General features: G+C 49.9%; 5 protein-coding genes across 12 annotated transcripts in view; 2 read left to right on the forward strand and 3 right to left on the reverse strand.

Annotated features, from left to right (window-relative positions):
- Positions 1 to 20,936, reverse strand: part of LOC125956735 (protein alan shepard) — a 172,411-nt gene that overhangs the window by 140,737 nt on the left and 10,738 nt on the right. The window contains exon 1 of one of the 8 annotated variants that reach the window (XM_049688892.1): positions 5,923 to 6,326. The exons of the other annotated variants lie outside the window; for them this stretch is intronic. Within the exon in view, the coding sequence (XP_049544849.1) occupies positions 5,923 to 5,967 (45 nt within the window). The 5' untranslated portion in view covers positions 5,968 to 6,326. Of the gene's footprint in view, positions 1 to 5,922; positions 6,327 to 20,936 lie in introns of those variants that run through there. 8 annotated transcript variants of the gene reach the window in all.
- Positions 13,225 to 14,181, reverse strand: LOC125956777 (cuticle protein 19-like). Its single transcript, XM_049688970.1, has 2 exons — positions 13,715 to 14,181; positions 13,225 to 13,647 (listed from the first exon to the last, which is right to left on the reverse strand). Exons 1-2 carry the CDS (start codon positions 13,841 to 13,843, stop codon positions 13,267 to 13,269), a joined length of 510 nt encoding a protein of 169 aa, XP_049544927.1. The 5' UTR covers positions 13,844 to 14,181; the 3' UTR covers positions 13,225 to 13,266.
- LOC125956778 (cuticle protein 19-like) lies at positions 14,832 to 15,411 on the forward strand. The gene is made up of 2 exons (XM_049688972.1): positions 14,832 to 14,963; positions 15,031 to 15,411. Exons 1-2 carry the CDS (start codon positions 14,841 to 14,843, stop codon positions 15,409 to 15,411), a joined length of 504 nt encoding a protein of 167 aa, XP_049544929.1. The 5' UTR covers positions 14,832 to 14,840.
- On the reverse strand, positions 16,331 to 17,899 carry LOC125956776 (cuticle protein 19-like). The gene is made up of 2 exons (XM_049688969.1): positions 16,983 to 17,899; positions 16,331 to 16,915 (listed from the first exon to the last, which is right to left on the reverse strand). The coding sequence occupies exons 1-2, from the start codon at positions 17,109 to 17,111 to the stop codon at positions 16,535 to 16,537; spliced, it is 510 nt and encodes a 169-aa protein (XP_049544926.1). The 5' UTR covers positions 17,112 to 17,899; the 3' UTR covers positions 16,331 to 16,534.
- LOC125956782 (adult-specific cuticular protein ACP-20-like) lies at positions 17,819 to 18,471 on the forward strand. The gene is made up of 2 exons (XM_049688977.1): positions 17,819 to 18,004; positions 18,091 to 18,471. The coding sequence occupies exons 1-2, from the start codon at positions 17,876 to 17,878 to the stop codon at positions 18,364 to 18,366; spliced, it is 405 nt and encodes a 134-aa protein (XP_049544934.1). The 5' UTR covers positions 17,819 to 17,875; the 3' UTR covers positions 18,367 to 18,471.

The following is a 20,936-nucleotide window of genomic DNA, read 5'->3' on the forward strand; positions in this document are numbered from 1 at the left end:
ACACACTGCTCGACACCAACCGACGGACATTCCCTGTTGGAGAGCCTGAAGCCTGGAGCAGAGGATGAGATCAAACGCTGCCCTAGGCTCTGGTCTCTGCATCTCTGGTGTCAGATCGGCTTCGCTACCAGCAAAAAGGACCAAAACTATGCACTCCCTCTCTGTGCTCTGCTGGTCCAAGAGGGATTTTTCTAAAACAAACTATAAAAAACACTCTCTCCGCTGCTCTCTGTCTCTCTCTCTCTCTCTCCCCCCTGGTGTCAGGTTGATAAAAGCTGATTACCACCCGAACGGCGAACGGGCGCACAGGCGTAAAAAAAAAACGGATGCCGCCGATGGCGCAATGTTATCGGATGCGAAAAAGGAAGTTTGCGGCGAGATTACACATTCCCGGGGTTTTGCCTTTTCCGTAGCGCGTGTACACGAGGGTAGAATGCTTTAAAAAAAATAGAATTTAAAATTAAGGTTCCGTTCCATATGCTGCAGGAATCTCACTTCACTTTGGGCAAACATTATGGCGGTTCCTTCTCCCCAAATGCAAAAAAGAAAAGGCGAAATTAGAAAACCCTCCACTTAAAAGCTCAATACGGAGAAGCGCGGAACCCTGCGGAGAATATTAAAATCATTAATTACCGGATGAGCCCGAGCAATGGCCTCTCCGGCTAAGTCCAGCAAACCCACCGGAGCCCCGTGACCGGCGAAAGATGCTTTGGTGACACGAACGAAGCGCGGAGGACTTGCCTGCCAGCAAGTTCCCGAATCTTTTTTGTTTTTGTTTTTCTCCACTCGTCCACGTTGACCCATTTATTATAATTCGAGCTGGTACGTGAAATGCATCGAAAGCGGCGTCGGCATCGGTACCGCAATCCGACCACCTTTATCATCATCCAACATCATCGTCCGATCGTCGCAACCGCAGCATTACCATTTACCAGCATCATAATCAACATTGATCGATCCTTTGCGCGCTCGGGTTGCCTGCTTGGCTCTCTGTCCGGCGAGGGGACTGGAGAATCGATTTTTCATTCTCATTTCTCCCATCGTGTCGGAGAAGAGGGCGCAGGGCAGGGCACGTCGTCCCCAATTTGCATTCCTTTAGCGAGAAAAGTGGTAGGAGTGCTTCATTTTTCATCGACAACTTTTCCTCCTTTCGATGGCGTCGTTCGATGGACTCTCGATGGAGGAAAATTGTGAGCATTTTTTCTTTTTTCTTCCGGTGGAAAACACCATCCCAAAGAGTCTAGGAAGCTGCGCAGCGCGCACTCGCAGTACTTCTCAATTAGGCAATTCTATGCGGGAGTGTCGAGCAGATCGTTTGCCAACGGTTTGCCTCCCGAGAATGCCACCGACGACCGGCGCGTGATGTCGTATTAACTGATTTGCCGTTTTGGAGACCGTTTGGATCAGGAAGAAGGCTGAGCGTTACTGGTTATTACCGAACACGCTAGTTAATGGCGCCAGATATCATCGATGAAACATCTTTTTTGGAGTTCTGGCTTAACCTGGGGCCTGTTGTGCTCTTACATAACCGACACAATCCGTACAGCGGCTGCATCCTAATTACACTTTTTGCTGCTGAGATGCAGCAGACCTCACTACTGTATTTCAGGGGACACGACACTAATACTAATACCACGCCACTGTTGTTTGGCCTTTTGAATATTAAATTTAACTTTTACGCACAAAAGTCAATCCCGTAGATCTAGGATAAATCGAATTGAACTCCCGGGAACTTCATCCTTTTTTTACATGGCCCCACCCGGAATGGGATGGCAAATTGCCGTCCGGAGTGTTGCACCACCTGCAGCCAACCGACAGCTGCGCTGCATTCGAAATTCAATTTCAAATACCATTGTTTGCCGGGCACGATAAGCAAACATTAGGCATGGCCAGGAGCAGCAGGAGGAAAAAAACGCATGCAACCGAAGCGCCATGATGGGGATACCATTTGGTCTCTGTGTGTGTGTGTGTATATCTTGATCGGAATTTAATGTAAAATGCAATATTCAACAAACAAGCGAGCGAATCCTGCCCCTAACAGGCTGTCAGCAACCAAAAGATTGTAAAATCCTCGGATCCACGGCGATAGTCCGAAGCCTTCTCCCAAAAGAATAGAACTTGGCTGCTGGTTTACGAGTTTTAAGGCGTATCGATTGTAAGCCAACAGAGATTGGAACTGGCAAAGGGCAGGAAGTTCATAAGAACGCCGGCGTTTCGTTCGACTTCATTACACACTACCCAAGGCTAAACTACTATCGGGGATCGACGGAAAAGCGTCCAAGAGTTATCCGAGAAATTGATGAAGAATTAAAGCATCGACCGACTGGGCCGGTCGGTCGGTCGAGGGCACGACGATAACGACCATGACGACGCTTCAGTTCATCAACTCCCGGTCTCGTCGACGCAAATCGCTCCCAAGGCTAACATCGTCCCGACCACTGGCAAACCTACTGGGTGAAAAGGCACGGCGACGTTGGGCTAGCGGTGCGCACCGGCTTAAAGCGCCCAGGCTAGGCGCTGGGCACCACAAAATGATTAATAATGAAGAGTAATTTTGATTGGAAACATTAAAAATGCATCAAACCATCCGTTCGGCTAGCGGGCTAGCGGGCTACGACGTCCTTCCGCGTGCCAGCGTCCTTCAGAGACGGCCGGGCCGGGCCGGGCCGGGCCGTGCCCGCCTGCCCTGGCGTCCGGCGATTCTAAATTCTTCGGAAACCGAGGACCCAACCCAAGACCACAGACAGCCAGGCAGGTCGCTCCACTCGTTCTCGGTCAAATCGACGTCGGCGACGGCCAGAGAGACGTCAAGATTTGGTTCGTTATTTTTGGGAGGCTGGGCAAGAGAAACGGGGTACGGTGGTGGTGCGGATTGAATTAATTGACATTCTTCTCCCCGGGAAAAGCTGTTCAAACACTACCACCACCACTACCATCATCATCATCATCATCATCGTGGTCGTCGTCCTGTTCGTCGTAGCATCACCGAACGCAAAATTAACAAACTCCACGCAGTACGTGACCGTCATTCGGTGTCACTAGTGTGTAGACTAGCTCTCGGTGCGCCACGTGGCGGCAGTGGCCACCATTGTTTGCCGACGAGTAGCGAAGCTGGTGGCTGGTGGTGCATTATGCAATTCGTGTTCGTCGTCGTCGTCGTCGACGTCGTCATCGTCATCGTCATCGGTTTTCAGCTCCGGCTGCACATTGTTGTTAGTGTGTGCTCCATTCGCCATCGTTGAATTGAAGCATAATGTTGACGCACAGCTAACGATGATCCAGAACGGCGAGAGAGAGCGAGAGAGAGAAAAAAAGCGGCTAGTTTGCCCAGGGGTTAGGCTGTGGGGTGAAGGTTCCTACTCGGGGGATGGAGGCCGCAATCAGGGCACTCCTTTTGTGTGCTTATTCCACGGATTATTTATGCAGTAAGATCGCGCCGCCTATGCTACGCTATGCTGCTGCGACACACGACCACACGGCGAGCTTCCGGGCAGGCAGGGGTTGGGAAATTCGGAAAATGTAAATGTGATAACGCACAGGACGACGACGACGACGACGACAACAATGTAACGTCGTTTGCGTGCGCGTCGCTATGTACGAAAAGCACCGCGGTGGGTGTTGCACCGCTGCTGAAAGGCCTGGAACGACGAAGTAACGAAGGGCGGGCACGAGAAGCAAATGAAGTTTTCCGGCAGAACCTCACCGCCTGCCTGCCTGCCTGCCTCCGAGGAGCTTGTCGTCGCGTTCATCAGCAGGCAGCGAGCCTCTGAATACGTTAATTATGGTTGAGCCCCAGTTGGGGGCGACCGGAGGTGGTCGTTTAGAAAACTTTCCCTGCAAAAGCTCGTCCCGTTCGTTCGCGGTCTTTCCGTTCTGAAAAACGGACGGTGACAGTGTGGGTGAGTGTGTCTCGTTCTCGGGCGCACACACACACACACACACACACACAGAGGGGGGGACAACTTTCCATTTGCTGCGACCCTTTGAAGCAGGGTTTTGAAGAAAGTTTTTATAACAAATTACAAATTTATGATTAGTGTGCCATTGAACCGGCCGCACACACACACACACACGTGTACTGATGGTGATAGGACCTCCTCTTTCCTCGGCAATGTCCGGCACGTTCGAATCAGCTGATCCAGCATCCAGAAGCAGCATCTCGCGAGCGAAAATACTATCGGACTATCAATGCCCCTCAAAACGGCACCATCATGCACCATTTGTCCACCAGCGAGCAAAGTCCGGCAAAAGGAAATGAAAAGAAGATCCCCCCCCCCCCCCCCCGAATAGAGGACGACGACGACCAGAGAGGATGATGGATGCTTCCTGGGGCGGAAGACGACATCGAAGCAAAGGAAAGTTGAGGGATTATTTTTGCGAAAAACTTCCGCGCCAAAGACGATGGGGTCTGGTCTGACGTGTTAGAACTTGTTGAACCCTCCCTGCTTTTGCACGAACAAAGAAGCAACAAAAAAATGGGGTCGGTGATACCACCGGCAGAATGCTTCTCACGCCTTTGACATGTTCCCTCTGTCGGTTGAGGTGAGAACCAAGATGTACCACGATGACTGTTCTATGATGTGCGCTTTGTCCGTGCGCATCGCAGCAGCCCCGACGATCAATATTTTAATGCACCGCGTCAAGTGCCACGACAACGACGACGATCCTTTTGGGGGCTTTTGTTCCAGCGCCGTCCAAGTAATGCAATGGAAGGTGGAGGGGGGGGGGGGGTCGTTTCGCGCTCTTAAGAAATGGCACACGGGTTACTCCTTTCACTGGCACCAAAAACCCGAGACTCCATTGTCTTCTGGTCCCTTTTTGTTTGGTCTGGGCCGCCCTCCCTGGTGTGATCGTTAAAATTTAGAATAAAAGACCTCCTCTTCTAGCCAACCATCTTCAGGTGCAGTCAGGTGCAGACATTTTCCACCAACGGGACGGGGAAAACTATCGTCGCGAAATGAATTGCAAGCGGATGACATTCCTGCTCCAGTAACACCGCTCAAAGGCGTCGGCAGCAAATCGATCCTTCGATCGGCAACAATGGCGTTGACGTTACACGGCAACCGAATCCAAACCCAGACCACAGCTTTCCTGTTCCTCCTTTCCGGTGTACCGGCGAGGCTTGTTAAAAGTTGCTGAAAGTTGCTTTCCACCCGGTTTTTGCCCGGGTTTTGCTTTCCTCGGTGCGCCTGAAAACTTTCGCCAGCTTTTGGTGTACCCGCAAACCCCCCTGGACTCCCCCGTCCCCCGCGCATTGAAATCTGGCATTCGGGCAAACACTTTTTCCGATTTCACAGCCCCACCACCCCCGGGGCGCCCTGCCCTGAAGACCTGGAGGAACGCAACGGAAGAATGTTTGGCGAAGAATATTCGATATAAATATCTTCGCTCGCAAGTTCCAGTTACAATTGTTGTTGTTCTTCCTCTTCTTCTTCTACTACTTCTTCTTCTGGTTCTTGGTCCAGGGCTCCATGAAAATGGGAACCTCGCGATCAGGGCGGGGAGCGATAGCGAGGGCGGAATCGAGGCCGGGATCGGAAAAGTTTCGCAACAAAAGCAACGCAGGGGCGGTTGTGGTGGCCGAGAGAGTGTTTTTGAAATTATTTTCATTTCCGACTCCACCTTCGCCACCATTCCCCCCCCCCCCCGCTCCATCCATTACACTGCTCCAGCCAGCCGGTCAGCACCAGCAACTGAGTTGGAGTTAAGAAATTGATCAAACGTACGGGAAAAGGACCCCTTTGGAATCGTTCATCGTTGTATCGAGTAGGCTCTGTCTATCGATGTAACCGAAGGACGCTGTGACTGATCGAAGCAACCTGTGGACCACCTGAGGCCAGTTCATGTTCAAGTCGTGGTTCTATGGCCCACCAAAAGCGGCGGTTTTTGCAACAAACAAAAGGAGCAGCGGAAGCTACTTACCATCATCTTGTAGCTGGCGTGTCTTGGGTCCAGCAGTACTACCATATCACACACGCACGCACGCACGTCCGCACACCGTACACGCAACAAGGGCAAGGATTCGATGCTGTTCTATGCACGCACACTCACACACACACAAACGCAGGAACACACACTTTGGTTCAACAAGATTCACTGGTTTTTGGAATGGAATCACTTTCCGGTTCACTGCCGTTGTTCCAGCTGGTTTACTGGGGCGCAAGGGACGTGGAAAACGTGTGTTTCAGAGGCGCAGTTCATGCACCGCCCTGGGACGAACACACTCTCTTTCACTCTACTGGTTCAGTGATGATCGACTGCTCGATGATGCTCATCGGAGCTTGGCGTGACAGAGCGGCAAGCGAGGCCTACTTTTCCAAAACTCCAAACTGACAGAAACGACAGATAAAAGCAAAAAATCGAACGATGAGCGCCGTGTTAACACCCCGTTGACGTCACCGGGAGTGAACTAATAGAACACACTGTGTGCGTGAGTGTGTGTGTGTGTGTGTGTGTGTGTGTGTGTGTGTGTGTGTGTGTGTGTATGTGTCGGGATGAAATTACATCTGGCCTTAATGTACGTGCGGCCAAATTGAAGCTCACTTTTGGTGGGAAATGTGTGTATGTATAAATTTATGAGAGAAACTTTCGAACAACATACAACACGGTAGAGTATGGTGGGGGGGTGGAAACCCCTTTCAGTCGGAATGCAATTGGAAACAGATGTGTTCGATCGATGTCAGGGAAAACGTGTGTTCAGTTCAAGAGAAAAAGGGAAAGAGACAGAGAGAGAGAAAGACCAAAAGGTTGAGGGGAACCAGGGAGAGTTCAGAGATGCCCGGCCTTTTCCCGGCAGATCTATTAATCATAACCGAAAACAACCGCAATGCAACGTTGGGCGTTGCATGAATGCAGCAACCCCGCATCGGCGTGCGTTTTCTCCTATTGTTCACTCCCCCCCCCCCACCCCTCCAGCATCTGCTCCCAAAAAAATAAAAAAAATAACGAAACGCACATGTTTCAGCGCCAGAGGACACATTATTCATTGTTCATTTGCCCCCCACACACACATACACACACACACACACATCCATACGCACACACTAGTGACGCCCTGGGATTGTTTCTATTTTCCACCGAAATCAGCGCCGTGCGTGTTTTCGCGATGACCATTTTTCGCGATGTTTTCCACGCGGGTTTCCAATCAAACCCACCCGACCATCCATACAGCGAAACCGCACCGGTACACCTACACCATACAGTACACATACAACACACTCGCACACACGCACACACACGTTGGAGCCGGAAAAACTCACGTGTAGCGTGACGTGCGCATTAATCTCCAGCAGCTATAACCTCACGCCACCACCACATCGGTGAGAGCGATAGAGCTCTGGCATCCGTGGAAATGTCAAACGATTTTCCTCACTCACACGCACATCCCCTCGTCCGCCAACCCTCGTACACCCTCATAGTACACCATCCGTTGCTCCAGCTGTGCGCGATGGATGCTGGTGTTGGTGATGGTAGTAAGGCTTTGCACGTGTCGCCACCGTTTGGCATACATGCAAACACACAGACACAGACACAGACACACACACACTATTTGCAGACGATCCAGTTTTTCCGGTGGAAAATTCGATCGCTTTGGCGAGTCGATCGAGTAACAGTGGTAGTAGTAGGCGAGATCGGAAATCAATGCGAACCTGGTTACTTGGTTTCTGGTTTGCAGCAGAAAGCGGAAACACAACACGTACACGCAAACCACCAACCGGCTGGAAGCGAAACGGGACACAGTCTGACGGTGGAAATGGTACCGAATTTTCACCGAGGCCCCTCCCGACGGCCGACTGGCACGCGAGGAAGAACGAAAGAGAAAGAGCGCGCGCGAGAGAGAGAGAGAGAGAGAGAGAGAGAGAGAGAGAGAGACCGACGAATTTTCCAATTATTGATTATTTTTCCAACCTCTGTCCGTAAACGCATACACACAGCAGAGCTGTGATCCGCTGTACCGTATACGGGTTGACGGAACTCATGCTCACGCTCTGGATCCGTGGCCACAAAACCGGTAGCAGCAACCATTCTCTCGGCCTTTGGGTGCGCCTCGAAATGTTAGTGACATCTTCTCGTGCGCTTATCTTAATCTCGCTATTGTAGCCCAGCGAGAAGCAATAGGAATAAGAGATGCGCGACCCGTGTGGCTATACGTGTGCCTGGGTGTGTGTGTGTGTGTGGGTATCACCCCCGACCGGCACCATGGTTTGGAATGCAAATCCAATAGCAAGCCGCTCTTCTGTTGGCGAGAGAAAAACAATAAAACGACCACGGCGCAACCGTATGTTGTTCCCGGCATCGACACGACCAGCACGCACACAATCACAGCATGCGCACGAACATCGCTTCACGAAGGAAAACCCATTCTCTGGCGAGAGATTTTTGGAGGAAAATCCACCCCTACACAGAGAAAGAGAGAGAGAGAGAGAGATAGAGAGACAGAGATAGAGGGTACGCGCGCTGAGAAAAGCTGAGAGCAAAACGGCGGCCCCGAAAATACGACCCGGAATCCGAGAGAAAAACGTGCAATCGTAGGCGGAAGGAAGGGTGGTGTGGGTGCAACCCACAGATCCGGAATGTCTTCCGGATGCGCCACGCATGTTCAAGGGGGTGGGTGGGGACACACAATCTCGCAACCTTCAATTGCATGACGGCGCTTCTCACAAACGCCCCGCAGTGAGATGAGTTCGGACGGGGTGAGTTTCACGTCTCATTTCGGTTCATCTCACTACGACGGTTCGTGTGTTTACCACCTTCAAGCGGTTTATAATCGAGCGATGAAAACGTGGCAAATGAGATGATGCTCAAAATGGCCAATAATATAAACCACATAAATGTTTCCTATGGCAATGAAATACACACACACATACAGGCTGGCGCCAGCAGCGTGCAACCACACCAAGCCTTTGAACCCACAAACACGGGGGACGATAACGGTGGCGCCCGCGCAGAACACAAACCGGAAAAGGTCGTATCACCGCTCGCCACCGTCGTCGCCGTCGTCGTCTTCAGTGTTGTATGTGCGCTGCTTCCGGGAACTCATTGTCGAGTCGACCTTTTGCATCCCCTACCCCCGTTTTTCCTCGTGTGACACATCGCTGCGTCATCGCTCATCGGGTATCAGCAGTATTAGCTTCTGCGAATGATTTATGCCACCGACGGAGAGGGGTGAGGACAGATTCCAGCACACGCCAGCACGCGGCAACTGCGCAGGGAATGCAGTTGCGCTGATGAAGCGTGCTGCCATTTTGCCATAATCAAAACCCAAGCCATCCATTCAAACGGAACGGATGATTTATCCCAAGTGAACGATCTACAATTCCAACAGATGCGCACCCGATCCCTAGAGTCGAGCGGTGGTGGTCGCGAAATACGAAAGGCAAAAAACACACACACACAATAGAAACGAAAGCGCGAAACGGCAACCAGCAACGAAAAAACCCGCCACAAGTTCATCGACCTTGGCCTTCGGTTGTTTTTTTTTGCTGTTGTCTTGTCTTGGCCTCTTTTCGGCTGTTGTTGCTGTTGCTGCTATTTGCTCCAAAAATGTGGCCCCAGCTGTGAGATTGCGCCCCGGGAAGGAGGCCGGCCACTGGCAAAAAGAAGGAAATCGGCAACAAATGTGTTAAAATAGCGCTCGATGCCGTCGGCCGCTGTGTGTCTTGGGCTGTTTCTCTTTCTGTATCTGTCTCTTCTCTAGTTCCGTTCTACCGGAATGATATTCGATCTTCGGCTATGATCTTCGATCATACAAATGTGGCCGCGAGTTGGAATTGATGCGCCAGGTTTTAGATTCAACCCGCTAGAAACCAGTCTTCAAACATGAATGAAAAACATTTTGATGAAGTAACCGAAGCGATACTTTTTAACTGTAGCTATTCGATTTGTAAATTAAGAAAAATCCAACCCAATGACCACCGATATCATCATCACCTTGACGTCGGGAGTAATTGTAATGTGGATAACTTCATTGTGGCACCAAACCTCTAGCATCTCCCGGACGATGTAACGCAATGGGCATTATTATACAACGAGAAAAAAAATCCAAAGCAAGGCAGGATTTGCTGGAAACAGGAAGGCAACTACACCCCGGGCACAGGGCACGCAAACCAACGGAGAAAGTACGAACGGAAGTTGATGTGAACGAGATTAGATTGGAGTGCGGGCTAGCTCGAGAACAAGCTCCTGGGACGCTGGCGAGTATGCCCTCGGCTGCTGCTGCTGCTGCTGCTACCACGACGCAGCAGTTGACCAATGCAATCTAATTTTGCACTTTTCCGGGTTCCGACAAGCAGCCGGAATGGTTGGCGCCTTCGGCAATAGCAGTAGCTTCAGCAGCAGCAGCAGCAGCAGCAGCATCATGGTATCATGTTGATTACAGTCACACGAACCGGATGGTCACTGTTGGATTCACGCAGGACGACCGGGCGAGCAAACCACAGACAGATGACATGCTGCTGATGCCGCTAACGTCCTGGGGATCTGCTCTCTATGGTCCATGGACTATACTCCAGGAAACCCTACCCCTGGTTGAGGGTAAGCAAGGGTGACATTACAAGCTGGGTGATTCAATTAGAACAGCAACAACAACAACGACGACGACGACAACGACGATGGCGGAAAAAGGGTTGGAGTAAAAGGGGTCATCTTTATCGGAACAACGCACGCCAACTGTTCATCAACACACCGAACCCATGCGTCAGGGTCTCGTCAGCTCGGAACACACAGTCACGGCTGCAACACAGTGTTCAAGCAAGCGCCGCTACACCGGTACCCCCATATCATCCTGTCATCCCCGTAAACAGCGATTGAATTAGGTGATGGTTGCATCCCGAAACTGACGTCCATTGGTGTTTTGGTCCTTCGCATTGCCGGTCGGTTGAGGTCAGTGGATGAACTTTAATCATCCCTTGGGGGTACCAGCAGCAGAAACAGCAGCAGTGGTCACTAGCTTGTACTGACTCGGAGGGAAGCCCACAGTCCACAAATTACACAGCAACAAGGATCCCAAGGATTTTTTTTCTTCTGTGCACACCTACCGGTACGTCCGGTTGACGAGATGAGAAATGGGAAGTAAATTATTTTCTTTCCATTTTCCAGTCTCATTTCCATTTGCAATGATACAGATACGAGGACATTTCGCTCGTTACACAGCTGGTGGTACTTTGGAAAATATTTTGGTTTTCCAAACCTAGCAAAGCACATCACGTGGATGTGTGATTATGATGTAGAAGTGATTCCAAGAATTTCTTGGATTTCCGAAAATTGCTCCTGTAACTGTAATCCAAACAAACCAACTCTCTGAAGGCCATCTAGTCACCCGGCGGACATCCTCGGCACACAAAACTGGAGAACGGTCCCCATCCCCCATATGCTAGTCCCAAAGGTAACGGAATACCAAATCAAAATACTTATCGATTCCGCTCAGGCTTTGACCGTAATTCCCCCGATATTGTCCGCGGTCCCTGTGGAGACCGTGCTGGCGGAGACACATTACTAGCATACAGAACACATGCAGCATGTATGGCCACCGTAGAAGTGTGTGTGAGAGAGAGAGAGAGAGAGACAGAACCGGGAATATTTACAGCATTTGGCGACTGCTGCTGTAGATCGCCGATGCAGCGCAGCTTATTACTCCTGAAATGGCTCTAATATTTGCTAGAGGAAAGCGAAATGACAGCGCAGTTGAGGAGAGTCTGGAGAGTGCTGATGATTGTTGGGCTGCCGATCGAGGGGTGGCTATAGTATTGAAACAGTTCATCCAACCATCGGTTGGTTAGGAATATGAAAGGTACTGAACACAACCACACACCAAAAGCAACCGTAGACAGAGGCTTCTGCGCTGAGTTGGATTTGTTAAAAGTTCGTGCGCTTATACCGGTACCGGCCGCTTCTTCTCGGACCTTTCGTCCAAACCACATCTTAGCAACCCGGGAAACACCATCACAGAGCTGTAGGGCTTTTTGTTTATTAACGCATACATTAGGCGTTGTCATAGCAAGCGAATTCGAAATACGCGCCCGAGAAAGGGGGGAAATGAAGTGAACACGGGCATTGTGACGAAATTACCTTAACCAGCTGCTATTGGCCGTCCGAAGGAACCGAAAGAAGACATTTAGAAATAACGCGACCGCGAGCGACTAAGGAATTGAGGCGAACAAGCTGAAATTGTTTATCGTTCCCCTACCGCCTTGCAGCAGTCCGTACTTCCACAGCGCTTTTCAGCGCTCGCTTGGTTGGGTGCTGTTAAGTCCCTTTAACATGTAAATGAGGACTGATTAGAATCACACAGAGACCCCAAACACCACGGGAGGTGTTTCTCAAATGTCGCTGCGGGGAAAAAACGCTCTTGCTGATACACGAGGACTTGAGAACACATGGAGTAGTTGTAATACCTGGGGCTAAGCTTGTAATAGCAACATGCCTAGAGCATGTTTCGACATCGTCACTCCGCTTGTCAAATCTTATAGCCCATTCACGAGCAAGTGTGGGGTATATACATTCCAGATCCAGCTGAATCCATCGCCCTCAGAAGACGCTGCCGCTTAATCGAGGTAATTGAGAGCACATTGGATGGTTGTCGCTTGTCGACGTTCTGTAGGAATTGTCTGCGGTTGTGAGTGTGCCGGCTGTTGAATTATTCCTGAGAAAAAAAGGATTCTAACCAGCGACCGTGAAACGGTTTGTCTGATTTCACTGATTCGAGAACAACAACGTTTTTATGGTACCGGCTCCGGGAATTTTCCGGGAGCGGTTGCTAACGGCACTGCCTGGCATTGTAAAACAATTTCAGCAAGTGACAACGAGCGTGTCCCACCGGAGCGTAGTACTTGTACCCGGAAACGACAAAACACCTTGTTAACAACATGTCTGTCACAACGATATTCTGCGTTTGCGAGCTGCCTTTTCCACAAAATCTAACCTAATTACGGTAGCAGCTTCATGCTTCAGAGGGCCCGGCCCCGGAGCTGAAGTTGTTCCATATTTCCGGCTACTGCTGGAGTTGCTGCCAACACTTTTCGCACAACTAAATCGCACTCATACGTGCTTGCGCGCGGTTGCGAGGCAACCAAGCGTGACGAATGCACATTACGGGTGTGCTTCACAGGTGAACAATTCCAATCGCGCACAGCCCAACCATCGATAACCACTGGCGCACCACCGATGGCCAATCGTTTAACCTTGAACTTGCTGCAGTGCAATTTTTGAATACTCATGCAATGGCTTTATTAATAGGAATGTCTATGGCGCCGAACACGCCCCTCACGTTCAGTTGAATTTCTTCAGCTTGCTGTAGCTGTAGCCGTGGCCGTAACCACCGCCAATGAATCCACCAGCCTGGCCACCGCCGATCGAGCCGCTCTCCTGCGCGATTCCTCCCTTGCCAATGTTCTTGACGATGGCTTCGAATCCGTTCTTGGCGTCGGCGTGGTACTTGACGATGCGCACCGAACCGTCCGGCTCATCCAGGCTGTACTCTCCCTTGACGACATCACCGTCGCGCACCTCCCACTGGCTCTTGTGGTCACCGGTGTGGTAGTCCTTCACTCCGTACTCGAACTTGTACTTCGGATAGGCGTAGAAGTCCTTGCCCTCGTCGATGCCAATGCCTCCGCCGATACCACCGCCAATACCGCCTTCGAATCCACCCTGTATGTTGAAACGCTTCGATGAGTTTCATCTAATCATGCACGGGAAGATGTTCCCGATGACATACCTGTTCTCCGCCGAAGCCACCACCGTAGTATTTGTACGGGATGTGTTTCACCTCACTGACGAATCCATGGTGCTCGTAAGCCAAACAGGCAGCCGCAAGGGCTAGAACTACTACCGAGGACTTCAACATTTTGCTTGCAGGATCTTCAGGGAGTCTGTGTGCTGTACTAGCTGATGGTTGATCGATGTCTAGCTGCGACTGATACCGTTATTGACTGAAGGAACCATTTTTATACTTCCATAAGCATGCTAACCCCTCCTCAAAAAGAGCATACGAATGCATGCGGGGGGATGCCATGTTGTGCATCGTAGAGGGTGGAGTGCATTTCTCCATATTGATTTTTTCAAGGTTCTCACGGATCCGCATAGCTTTCATGCTCGATGGTGAGGATACAAACCGATTCACTCTACACCCTTTTCTAACACTAACCCTTCGACCAAATGCAAACAACGGTGCACGCTACAACCCCAACAACCACGGCAAATGTGCTCTCACGCGTAATTGGTATGAAGCGAACCTTGACGGGTCTCGGACTCGGTCTCCGACTTCTCGAAGAAGCGCAATACACACGCAATACACACACCCGAGAACACACGCATACGAAATGCATTTTTTCCGTTCTTTTCGATCGATCGGTAGGTACACGATCGATTCAATCGCGATTGCTAGCTTAAATCACGGCTGGCTAATTTATGCGGGTGACCCAATCGCGAACCATTTGGCTGGCGTGGTTCGCTTGAACGTGCCATTGGGCCCTGAGAAGCTTTCGGTTTTTTGCTCCGGATTTCTTTTCGTGTTCGATCACGCTTCTTGCTTCGGTTGCATATGGCAATTCTGGCAGTTTTCTAACATGCTGGAGTTTCGTGCGACGAGTTTCGTCGAAGCAAAAGCTGGAACCAACGAAAGATGGCTTAAAGTGAAACTGGACGAATGGCTTTTGTTGGTAACTTTAGGTCGTTTCTTAGACACGCCACCACTTGGCCAGCGTGTCATGTAACAACGAGAGGAGAATGGTCACATTTGGCAAACGTTTTGGTGGAGGTATAAAAAGGGCAACCCCAAAGTCAGTAGCCATCAGTCGCAGTTCTACAGTTTTACAGCTAAAGTTCAACAACAACTCCCAAAAATGTTTAAGCAAATCGTTGCTTTGTGCGTTCTGTTCGGAGCCGTGCTAGCCTACGAGCACCATGGATTCGTCAGTGAGGTGAAACACATCCCGTACAAGTACGGTGGCTTCGGCGGAGAACAGGTATGTCATCGGGAACATCTTCCCGTGCATGATTAGATGAAACTCATCGAAGCGTTTCAACACACAGGGTGGATTCGAAGGTGGTGTTGGCGGTGGTATCGGCGGAGGCATCGGCATCGACGAGGGCAAGGACTTCTACGCCTATCCGAAGTACAAGTTCGAGTACGGAGTGAAGGACTACCACACCGGTGACCACAAGAGCCAGTGGGAGGTGCGCGACGGTGATGTCGTCAAGGGAGAGTACAGCCTGGATGAGCCGGACGGTTCGGTGCGCATCGTCAAGTACCACGCCGACGCCAAGAACGGATTCGAAGCCGTCGTCAAGAACATTGGCAAGGGAGGAATCGCGCAGGAGAGCGGCTCGATCGGTGGTGGCCAGGCTGGAGGTTTCATCGGTGGTGGTTACGGCCACGGCTACAGCTACAGCAAGCTGAAGCAATACAACTAAAAAGAAAACTCGTCAAATGAAATGCTATTATCCATAGATGCAACCAAACACTATCAACGAAACGAAACCAAAAACATTACGCATGATATAATACAATTTCTATGAAATTGAACTAAGCAGTGTGTTTTAATTGGGTATTAGCAAAGTATTTATGAAATCGTTGTGGAGGTAGATGTGCATTCGAGCATTATGATGAAATTAATCAGAGACAGTTCATTGCTTGTGGCATGTTTTAACAGCGTATCATCCATCAAAATCGGGTGTTGGTAAATGAAGGAGTTTGCAAAATGTGAGATCGACAATTTCGTGATTACTAGATTTTCCCAATTTTTGTTTGGGCAATTTATGCATCAAAGAATCAGTCGGTTGATGTCCATAGCAATATCAGTAAGTCTGAAACAAAGTAGCCTGTGTGATATCATCTACTGCACTCGGTAAAGTGTCGTTCATAAACTCGTCACATTTTGACAGTCCATAGTAGACCTGGTGTGCATGAGTTGAGACTGGACTTTTACCAAACAGGCGGTTATATGTAAGAGAGATTACCTGTAATAATAAAGTAGATACCAGTTCAGCGAAAAATTGGATTATTATTTCAAACTAAATAACATGCTAATTTGTGGGGCTTCAACAAGACAACGGGCTGTTACAGTGGAAGAAATTATTGTGCATACGTTTAATGTTCTCGTTAGTGCTCGAAAACATGGTTGGTAATAACAATTTGATAGTTTTTACATTTTAAAATTAAAAATTTAACAGAAAAATGAATTTCACAAATAAAATAGCGGATTGCAATGCAACCAGATTTCAACCGATAGAAAATAGCGACAATAGAGCTGGAAGTTTTAATGCAACAAATTGATGGCCGTAACTATTCAGCGTTAAGGCGCGGCCCCATTCCTTGCTAAAGATTGCTGGCCATAGAAATTCGGTATAAGTATTTGCACAAAAGTTCAAGCAAAGCGCTTGCACAAGAAACGGGCTACAAAAGGGCAAAACTGGCTGACAAACCGTAACGAAAACTTCATGAGATTCTGCGATTCACTTAATTTTATTTTTTTGGAATACTTGAATGAAAGTTCTTTACGAGATTCCAACCTAATTTGTCGAAATCACTTTCCGTTCAGTTGAACTTCTTCAGCTTGCTGTAGCTGTAGCCGTGGCCGTAACCACCACCGATGAATCCTCCAGCCTGGCCACCACCGATCGAGCCGCTCTCCTGCGCGATTCCTCCCTTGCCAATGTTCTTGACGACGGCTTCGAATCCGTTCTTGGCGTCGGCGTGGTACTTGACGATGCGCACCGAACCGTCCGGCTCATCCAGGCTGTACTCTCCCTTGACGACATCACCGTCGCGCACCTCCCACTGGCTCTTGTGGTCACCGGTGTGGTAGTCCTTCACTCCGTACTCGAACTTGTACTTCGGGTAGGCGTAGAAGTCCTTGCCCTCGTCGATGCCGATGCCTCCGCCGATACCACCGCCAATACCACCTTCGAATCCACCCTGTATGTTGAAACGCTTCGATGAGTTTCATCTAATCATGCACGGGAAGATGTTTCCGATGACATACCTGTTCTCCGCCGAAGCCACCACCGTAGTACTTGTACGGGATGTGTTTCACCTCACTGACGAATCCATGGTGCTCGTATGCCAATGCAACTCCTGCCAGCGCCACAACAGCCAACGCTAGTTTGAACATTTTTCAAATTTGTTTTAAATTCTTAGCTGCACTGGGCACAACTGCACTGAAAAGCTGATGAGCTGTTACTGATACTATCTACAACCAAATTCTTGCTCTTTTATACTACGTTATGTGCCACTATCCCTCCATTTTCACTGCCGCTGCTCAAGCTCAAGTTGAAATCAATTGGTACATTCTGCATACCAACACCTTCGGCGCAAGGCCAAGTTTGCTAAATTGGTTCTATGTTTTCCTTGTCGGCCGAAAGTCAGCAAAAAGCACCATCGTTTACACCCAGACTAAATCGAAGCATTAACAAAGGTACGGTTCAATAGACATCAAAACTATGGGCCGCCACTTGTAGCTGCATAATCGTACGCACTGGCTGGGCGTGCAACCATATGTCGTGGCCCAGCCGTGGACTCTATCGTCACTCACGAAACTGCTTTTTCCTTTTCCCTTTCTGCGATGCATCGCGTGCCGTGTTGCAGTGGGGCCGCGGAGTCGCGTTCTCCTTCACGTGCCGTACGTTTGGTTGTTTCATTTTCGTAAGAAGTCCCCACCGGGAAAGTCGCACCTCAAGGATGCACCTCTCGACAGTGGTCTAGACGAAGTGGGAAACTTTTGGAGCTCGTTGGCTGCCTCACTGGCTGGCGTATAAAAACCACACCCGGGTGCCCAGAAGTGCATCATTCAGTTCACGGCATTCAGCAGCAGCACCAGCAGCAGCAGCATTCCCCTTCTTCAGACGCATTCTATCGTGACAAACGACAAACACAACAATGCAGAAGCTTGCCGTTGTTGCTTTGGCCCTGCTCGGTGCAGTGTTGGCGTACGAGCACCATGGATTCGTCAGTGAGGTGAAGCACATCCCGTACAAGTACTACGGTGGTGGTAGCATCGGCGGTCAGGTAAGGGCATCCTTCTACTAGGATATCTCCAGGAATCGTCCTTAAGGAGCACAGCGCTTTAACCGGAAATACTTTTGATTTCGTAGGGAGGCTTCGAAGGCGGTATTGGCGGTGGTATCGGTGGTGGCATCGATGAGGGCAAGGACTTCTACGCCTACCCGAAGTACAAGTTCGAGTACGGAGTGAAGGACTACCACACCGGTGACCACAAGAGCCAGTGGGAGGTGCGCGACGGTGATGTCGTCGAGGGAGAGTACAGCCTGGATGAGCCGGACGGTTCGGTGCGCATCGTCAAGTACCACGCCGACGCCAAGAACGGATTCGAAGCCGTCGTCAAGACGATCGGCAAGGGCCACCAGTGAACCAGCGAAGAACGTCGGTTCTCGACTTCGACCCCCCAAACCCCGTATTTCCCGATTCCGATTCCCGATTCTTCCTTGATCTGACCTCTGCCCAATCCTAAGACCCCGAAGTTCCCCCCTCACACCGCTGCCCTATTCGTACCTTGTAAACCTGTGCTATTCCTACATAAAAAAAGAAGTACATGTGATGATAATGAAAACCTTCTATTAGACCACCCCGGTGGGTGGTGTGGTCTTCTCCGAAACAGCCCCGATGGTCCTGTGGGATGTGTCTCAACTCAACAGCTCAACACCGCTTACAGTGCACCAGGTGGTGGTCATGTTTAAATTACAAGCTAATTTAGCACACCATCCGCAAATGAAACGATTCGCTCCGATTCCTTTATTCATTAAATTGCCATCACAGAATCGAAAGCACGATCCGTCCGTCGAGAATGGTGCTTCTAATGTAGGTCCGCCGCCTAGTACGAAGTACGGCGGAGTGCGCGCGGTCTGGCCTAAGCACGTATCCTATATCCTCCACACATTGTACACACACGTGCCCGTCTAATCCGGCAGGATTAGTCCAATGGATGCCCTTCGGAACCATCTAATATGTGCGGAGATTCGGTGCGCCATAACTTTGGCAAAGATCTGGAAAACCACGTAACGGACGTCATTTACCGGAACGTCCCAGATGCTCACACACTCACACACACGCTACATATGTGGAATGCATGGCTTTTGGGAACCTGGAACACAGAGTGCAGTTCGAGGATTGCAGTGCGAGCGTGCATAACGATGCACAGAATGTGGACAGAATCCCGTAAGCCCATGTGACCCAACCTGAACCCCCAAAAAACACGTGGCATCTGGGCACTTGGCTGTAAAACCAGAAGCGTATCCAGAAGCGCCCCATGTAGAAGAAGATCACCTTATCTGCGTAGTTACAACAGTGAGTAATTCGTGTGTTTAGAAGGAATTATAGGCGTTAAACCAGACGATTGTGTACGCAAAATGCAGACAACCTAACGAGCACCGGAACAAGTCTGCCAGCTGCCCACAGATAAATGGCAACAAGTCACGAAGATGGTCTCTTGCCCTGACATTGGTGTACGTGCTGCTGCTACCATTGGAACTGTCACTGGATTTTAACAAAACCAAAGCTCTTTCTGGTCCAACTTCAAGACACTGAAAGGACATGCAATTTCGTAAAACATCCCATCCAATATGTCTATGTCCTGTGTGCTTGTCAGTATGCGAGTGTGTGTGTGTGTGTTGGGTGAGCAAATGTCAAATTAAAATATCCAACGGAATGGCAGGGCAGGTGGTCACAAGCTCGTGCCTCGTGCGGCGCAATTCCGAACAACACATGCAACACCAACCAGAAGAAGCAACCGGAAGCAAAAATATCAATCCACTCCAGTTAACAGCACATGTGTGTGGTTTGTTCGGGATCGTCGGAACCGTTTCCACTCCTCCCGTAGCGCCACCTCACCTCTTATGACCATGATGTGGCCATTCGGAAACAGATTACATGCTGTCGAAAGCAGGCTAGGCTGCAGCAGCAGGGGGAAGCCGTAGCGCCGTAGACAGCGAATGAGAGGGAAGGGGATCTGGGGTTGTGGTTCGGTTGTGGAAATGCCGAAAATATCTTACCGAGGAATCGGAATCGGAACCGAAGCCCCAATACGCCCAAACGCTGCATTCCGGACCGGACGATATGCTAGGCGTTGTGTTGTGAGTGTGGCATTGGTCCTGTCTGGAACAGGGAAAGGAATTTTATCATTTCACTGCTACCGACTTTCCACCATCACCACCATCAGAAACCGGCGGAGCTTTCAGCTTGTTGGAAGGTGTTGAATGATGTTTCGATCTGGACTCGAAGGCCACACCATTCTGTGTGTGGCGAGATGGTTCGCCAGAGTGTTGCGGGAGCCATGGTTACCACAACGGTTTTGTGAGAATTTTTGCACCAACAGCATGCTTTGATGCTAGCGTCTCTGAATGTTGAGGCACTAAATGTTGAGGTTAAAGCGCTGTGAAACAAGTAATGACCAGTGCTTGTTAAGCAAGCTACACTATCTGCTGATACATAATAACCAATTACATCCTGTCCAGAGTGTGCAACGAAATGATAAACGAACCCTTAACATTGCCAACACATTCCTCCTGCTGGAAAAGGTGAGATAATGTTTTTAATTATTTTGACACAGTTATCCCCCGCGACCATGTGCATTCCGCGGAGTCGCTGTAATAGGAAATATGTAAATTTTTATGTTGCCACGCTACCGGCCATTCCTTCGCGACCTGGCTACATTGTTGTGGAAATGTGTGGGTCAGAAATAACGGGAGAAAAATGTCCTTCATATTCACTGAATGCGGTGAGCTTGTCGGAAATATTTCTCGCATGGAATTCATTCCACGCTACGGTGACCACATTCCCGGTGTACAGTGAGGACGACCTCTCCGGCATTCAGGTGAAACAGGGTTTCCAAAAGCCCCGCACGAATGCCCGGCGGGGGGAGGGGAGTTACAGCATTTCCATCAAACACTGGTCTGGCCTAAATACCAGGCCGTACCATCGACAT

This window comes from Anopheles darlingi, chromosome 3 (assembly GCF_943734745.1).
Source record: "Anopheles darlingi chromosome 3, idAnoDarlMG_H_01, whole genome shotgun sequence".
Classification (NCBI taxonomy): Eukaryota; Metazoa; Arthropoda; class Insecta; order Diptera; family Culicidae; genus Anopheles; species Anopheles darlingi.

Excerpts from the sequence above, each read along its gene's own strand:
- LOC125956777 (XM_049688970.1), bottom strand. The coding sequence starts at position 13,843 with ATGTTGAAGTCCTCGGTAGTAGTTCTAGCCCTTGCGGCTGCCTGTTTG. Across the intron at positions 13,648-13,714 it reads GTGGCTTCGGCGGAGAACAG|GGTGGATTCGAAGGCGGTAT; the intron begins GTATGTCATCGG and ends TTCAACATACAG.
- LOC125956778 (XM_049688972.1), top strand. The coding sequence starts at position 14,841 with ATGTTTAAGCAAATCGTTGCTTTGTGCGTTCTGTTCGGAGCCGTGCTA. Across the intron at positions 14,964-15,030 it reads GTGGCTTCGGCGGAGAACAG|GGTGGATTCGAAGGTGGTGT; the intron begins GTATGTCATCGG and ends TTCAACACACAG.
- LOC125956776 (XM_049688969.1), bottom strand. The coding sequence starts at position 17,111 with ATGTTCAAACTAGCGTTGGCTGTTGTGGCGCTGGCAGGAGTTGCATTG. Across the intron at positions 16,916-16,982 it reads GTGGCTTCGGCGGAGAACAG|GGTGGATTCGAAGGTGGTAT; the intron begins GTATGTCATCGG and ends TTCAACATACAG.
- LOC125956782 (XM_049688977.1), top strand. The coding sequence starts at position 17,876 with ATGCAGAAGCTTGCCGTTGTTGCTTTGGCCCTGCTCGGTGCAGTGTTG. Across the intron at positions 18,005-18,090 it reads GTGGTAGCATCGGCGGTCAG|GGAGGCTTCGAAGGCGGTAT; the intron begins GTAAGGGCATCC and ends TTGATTTCGTAG.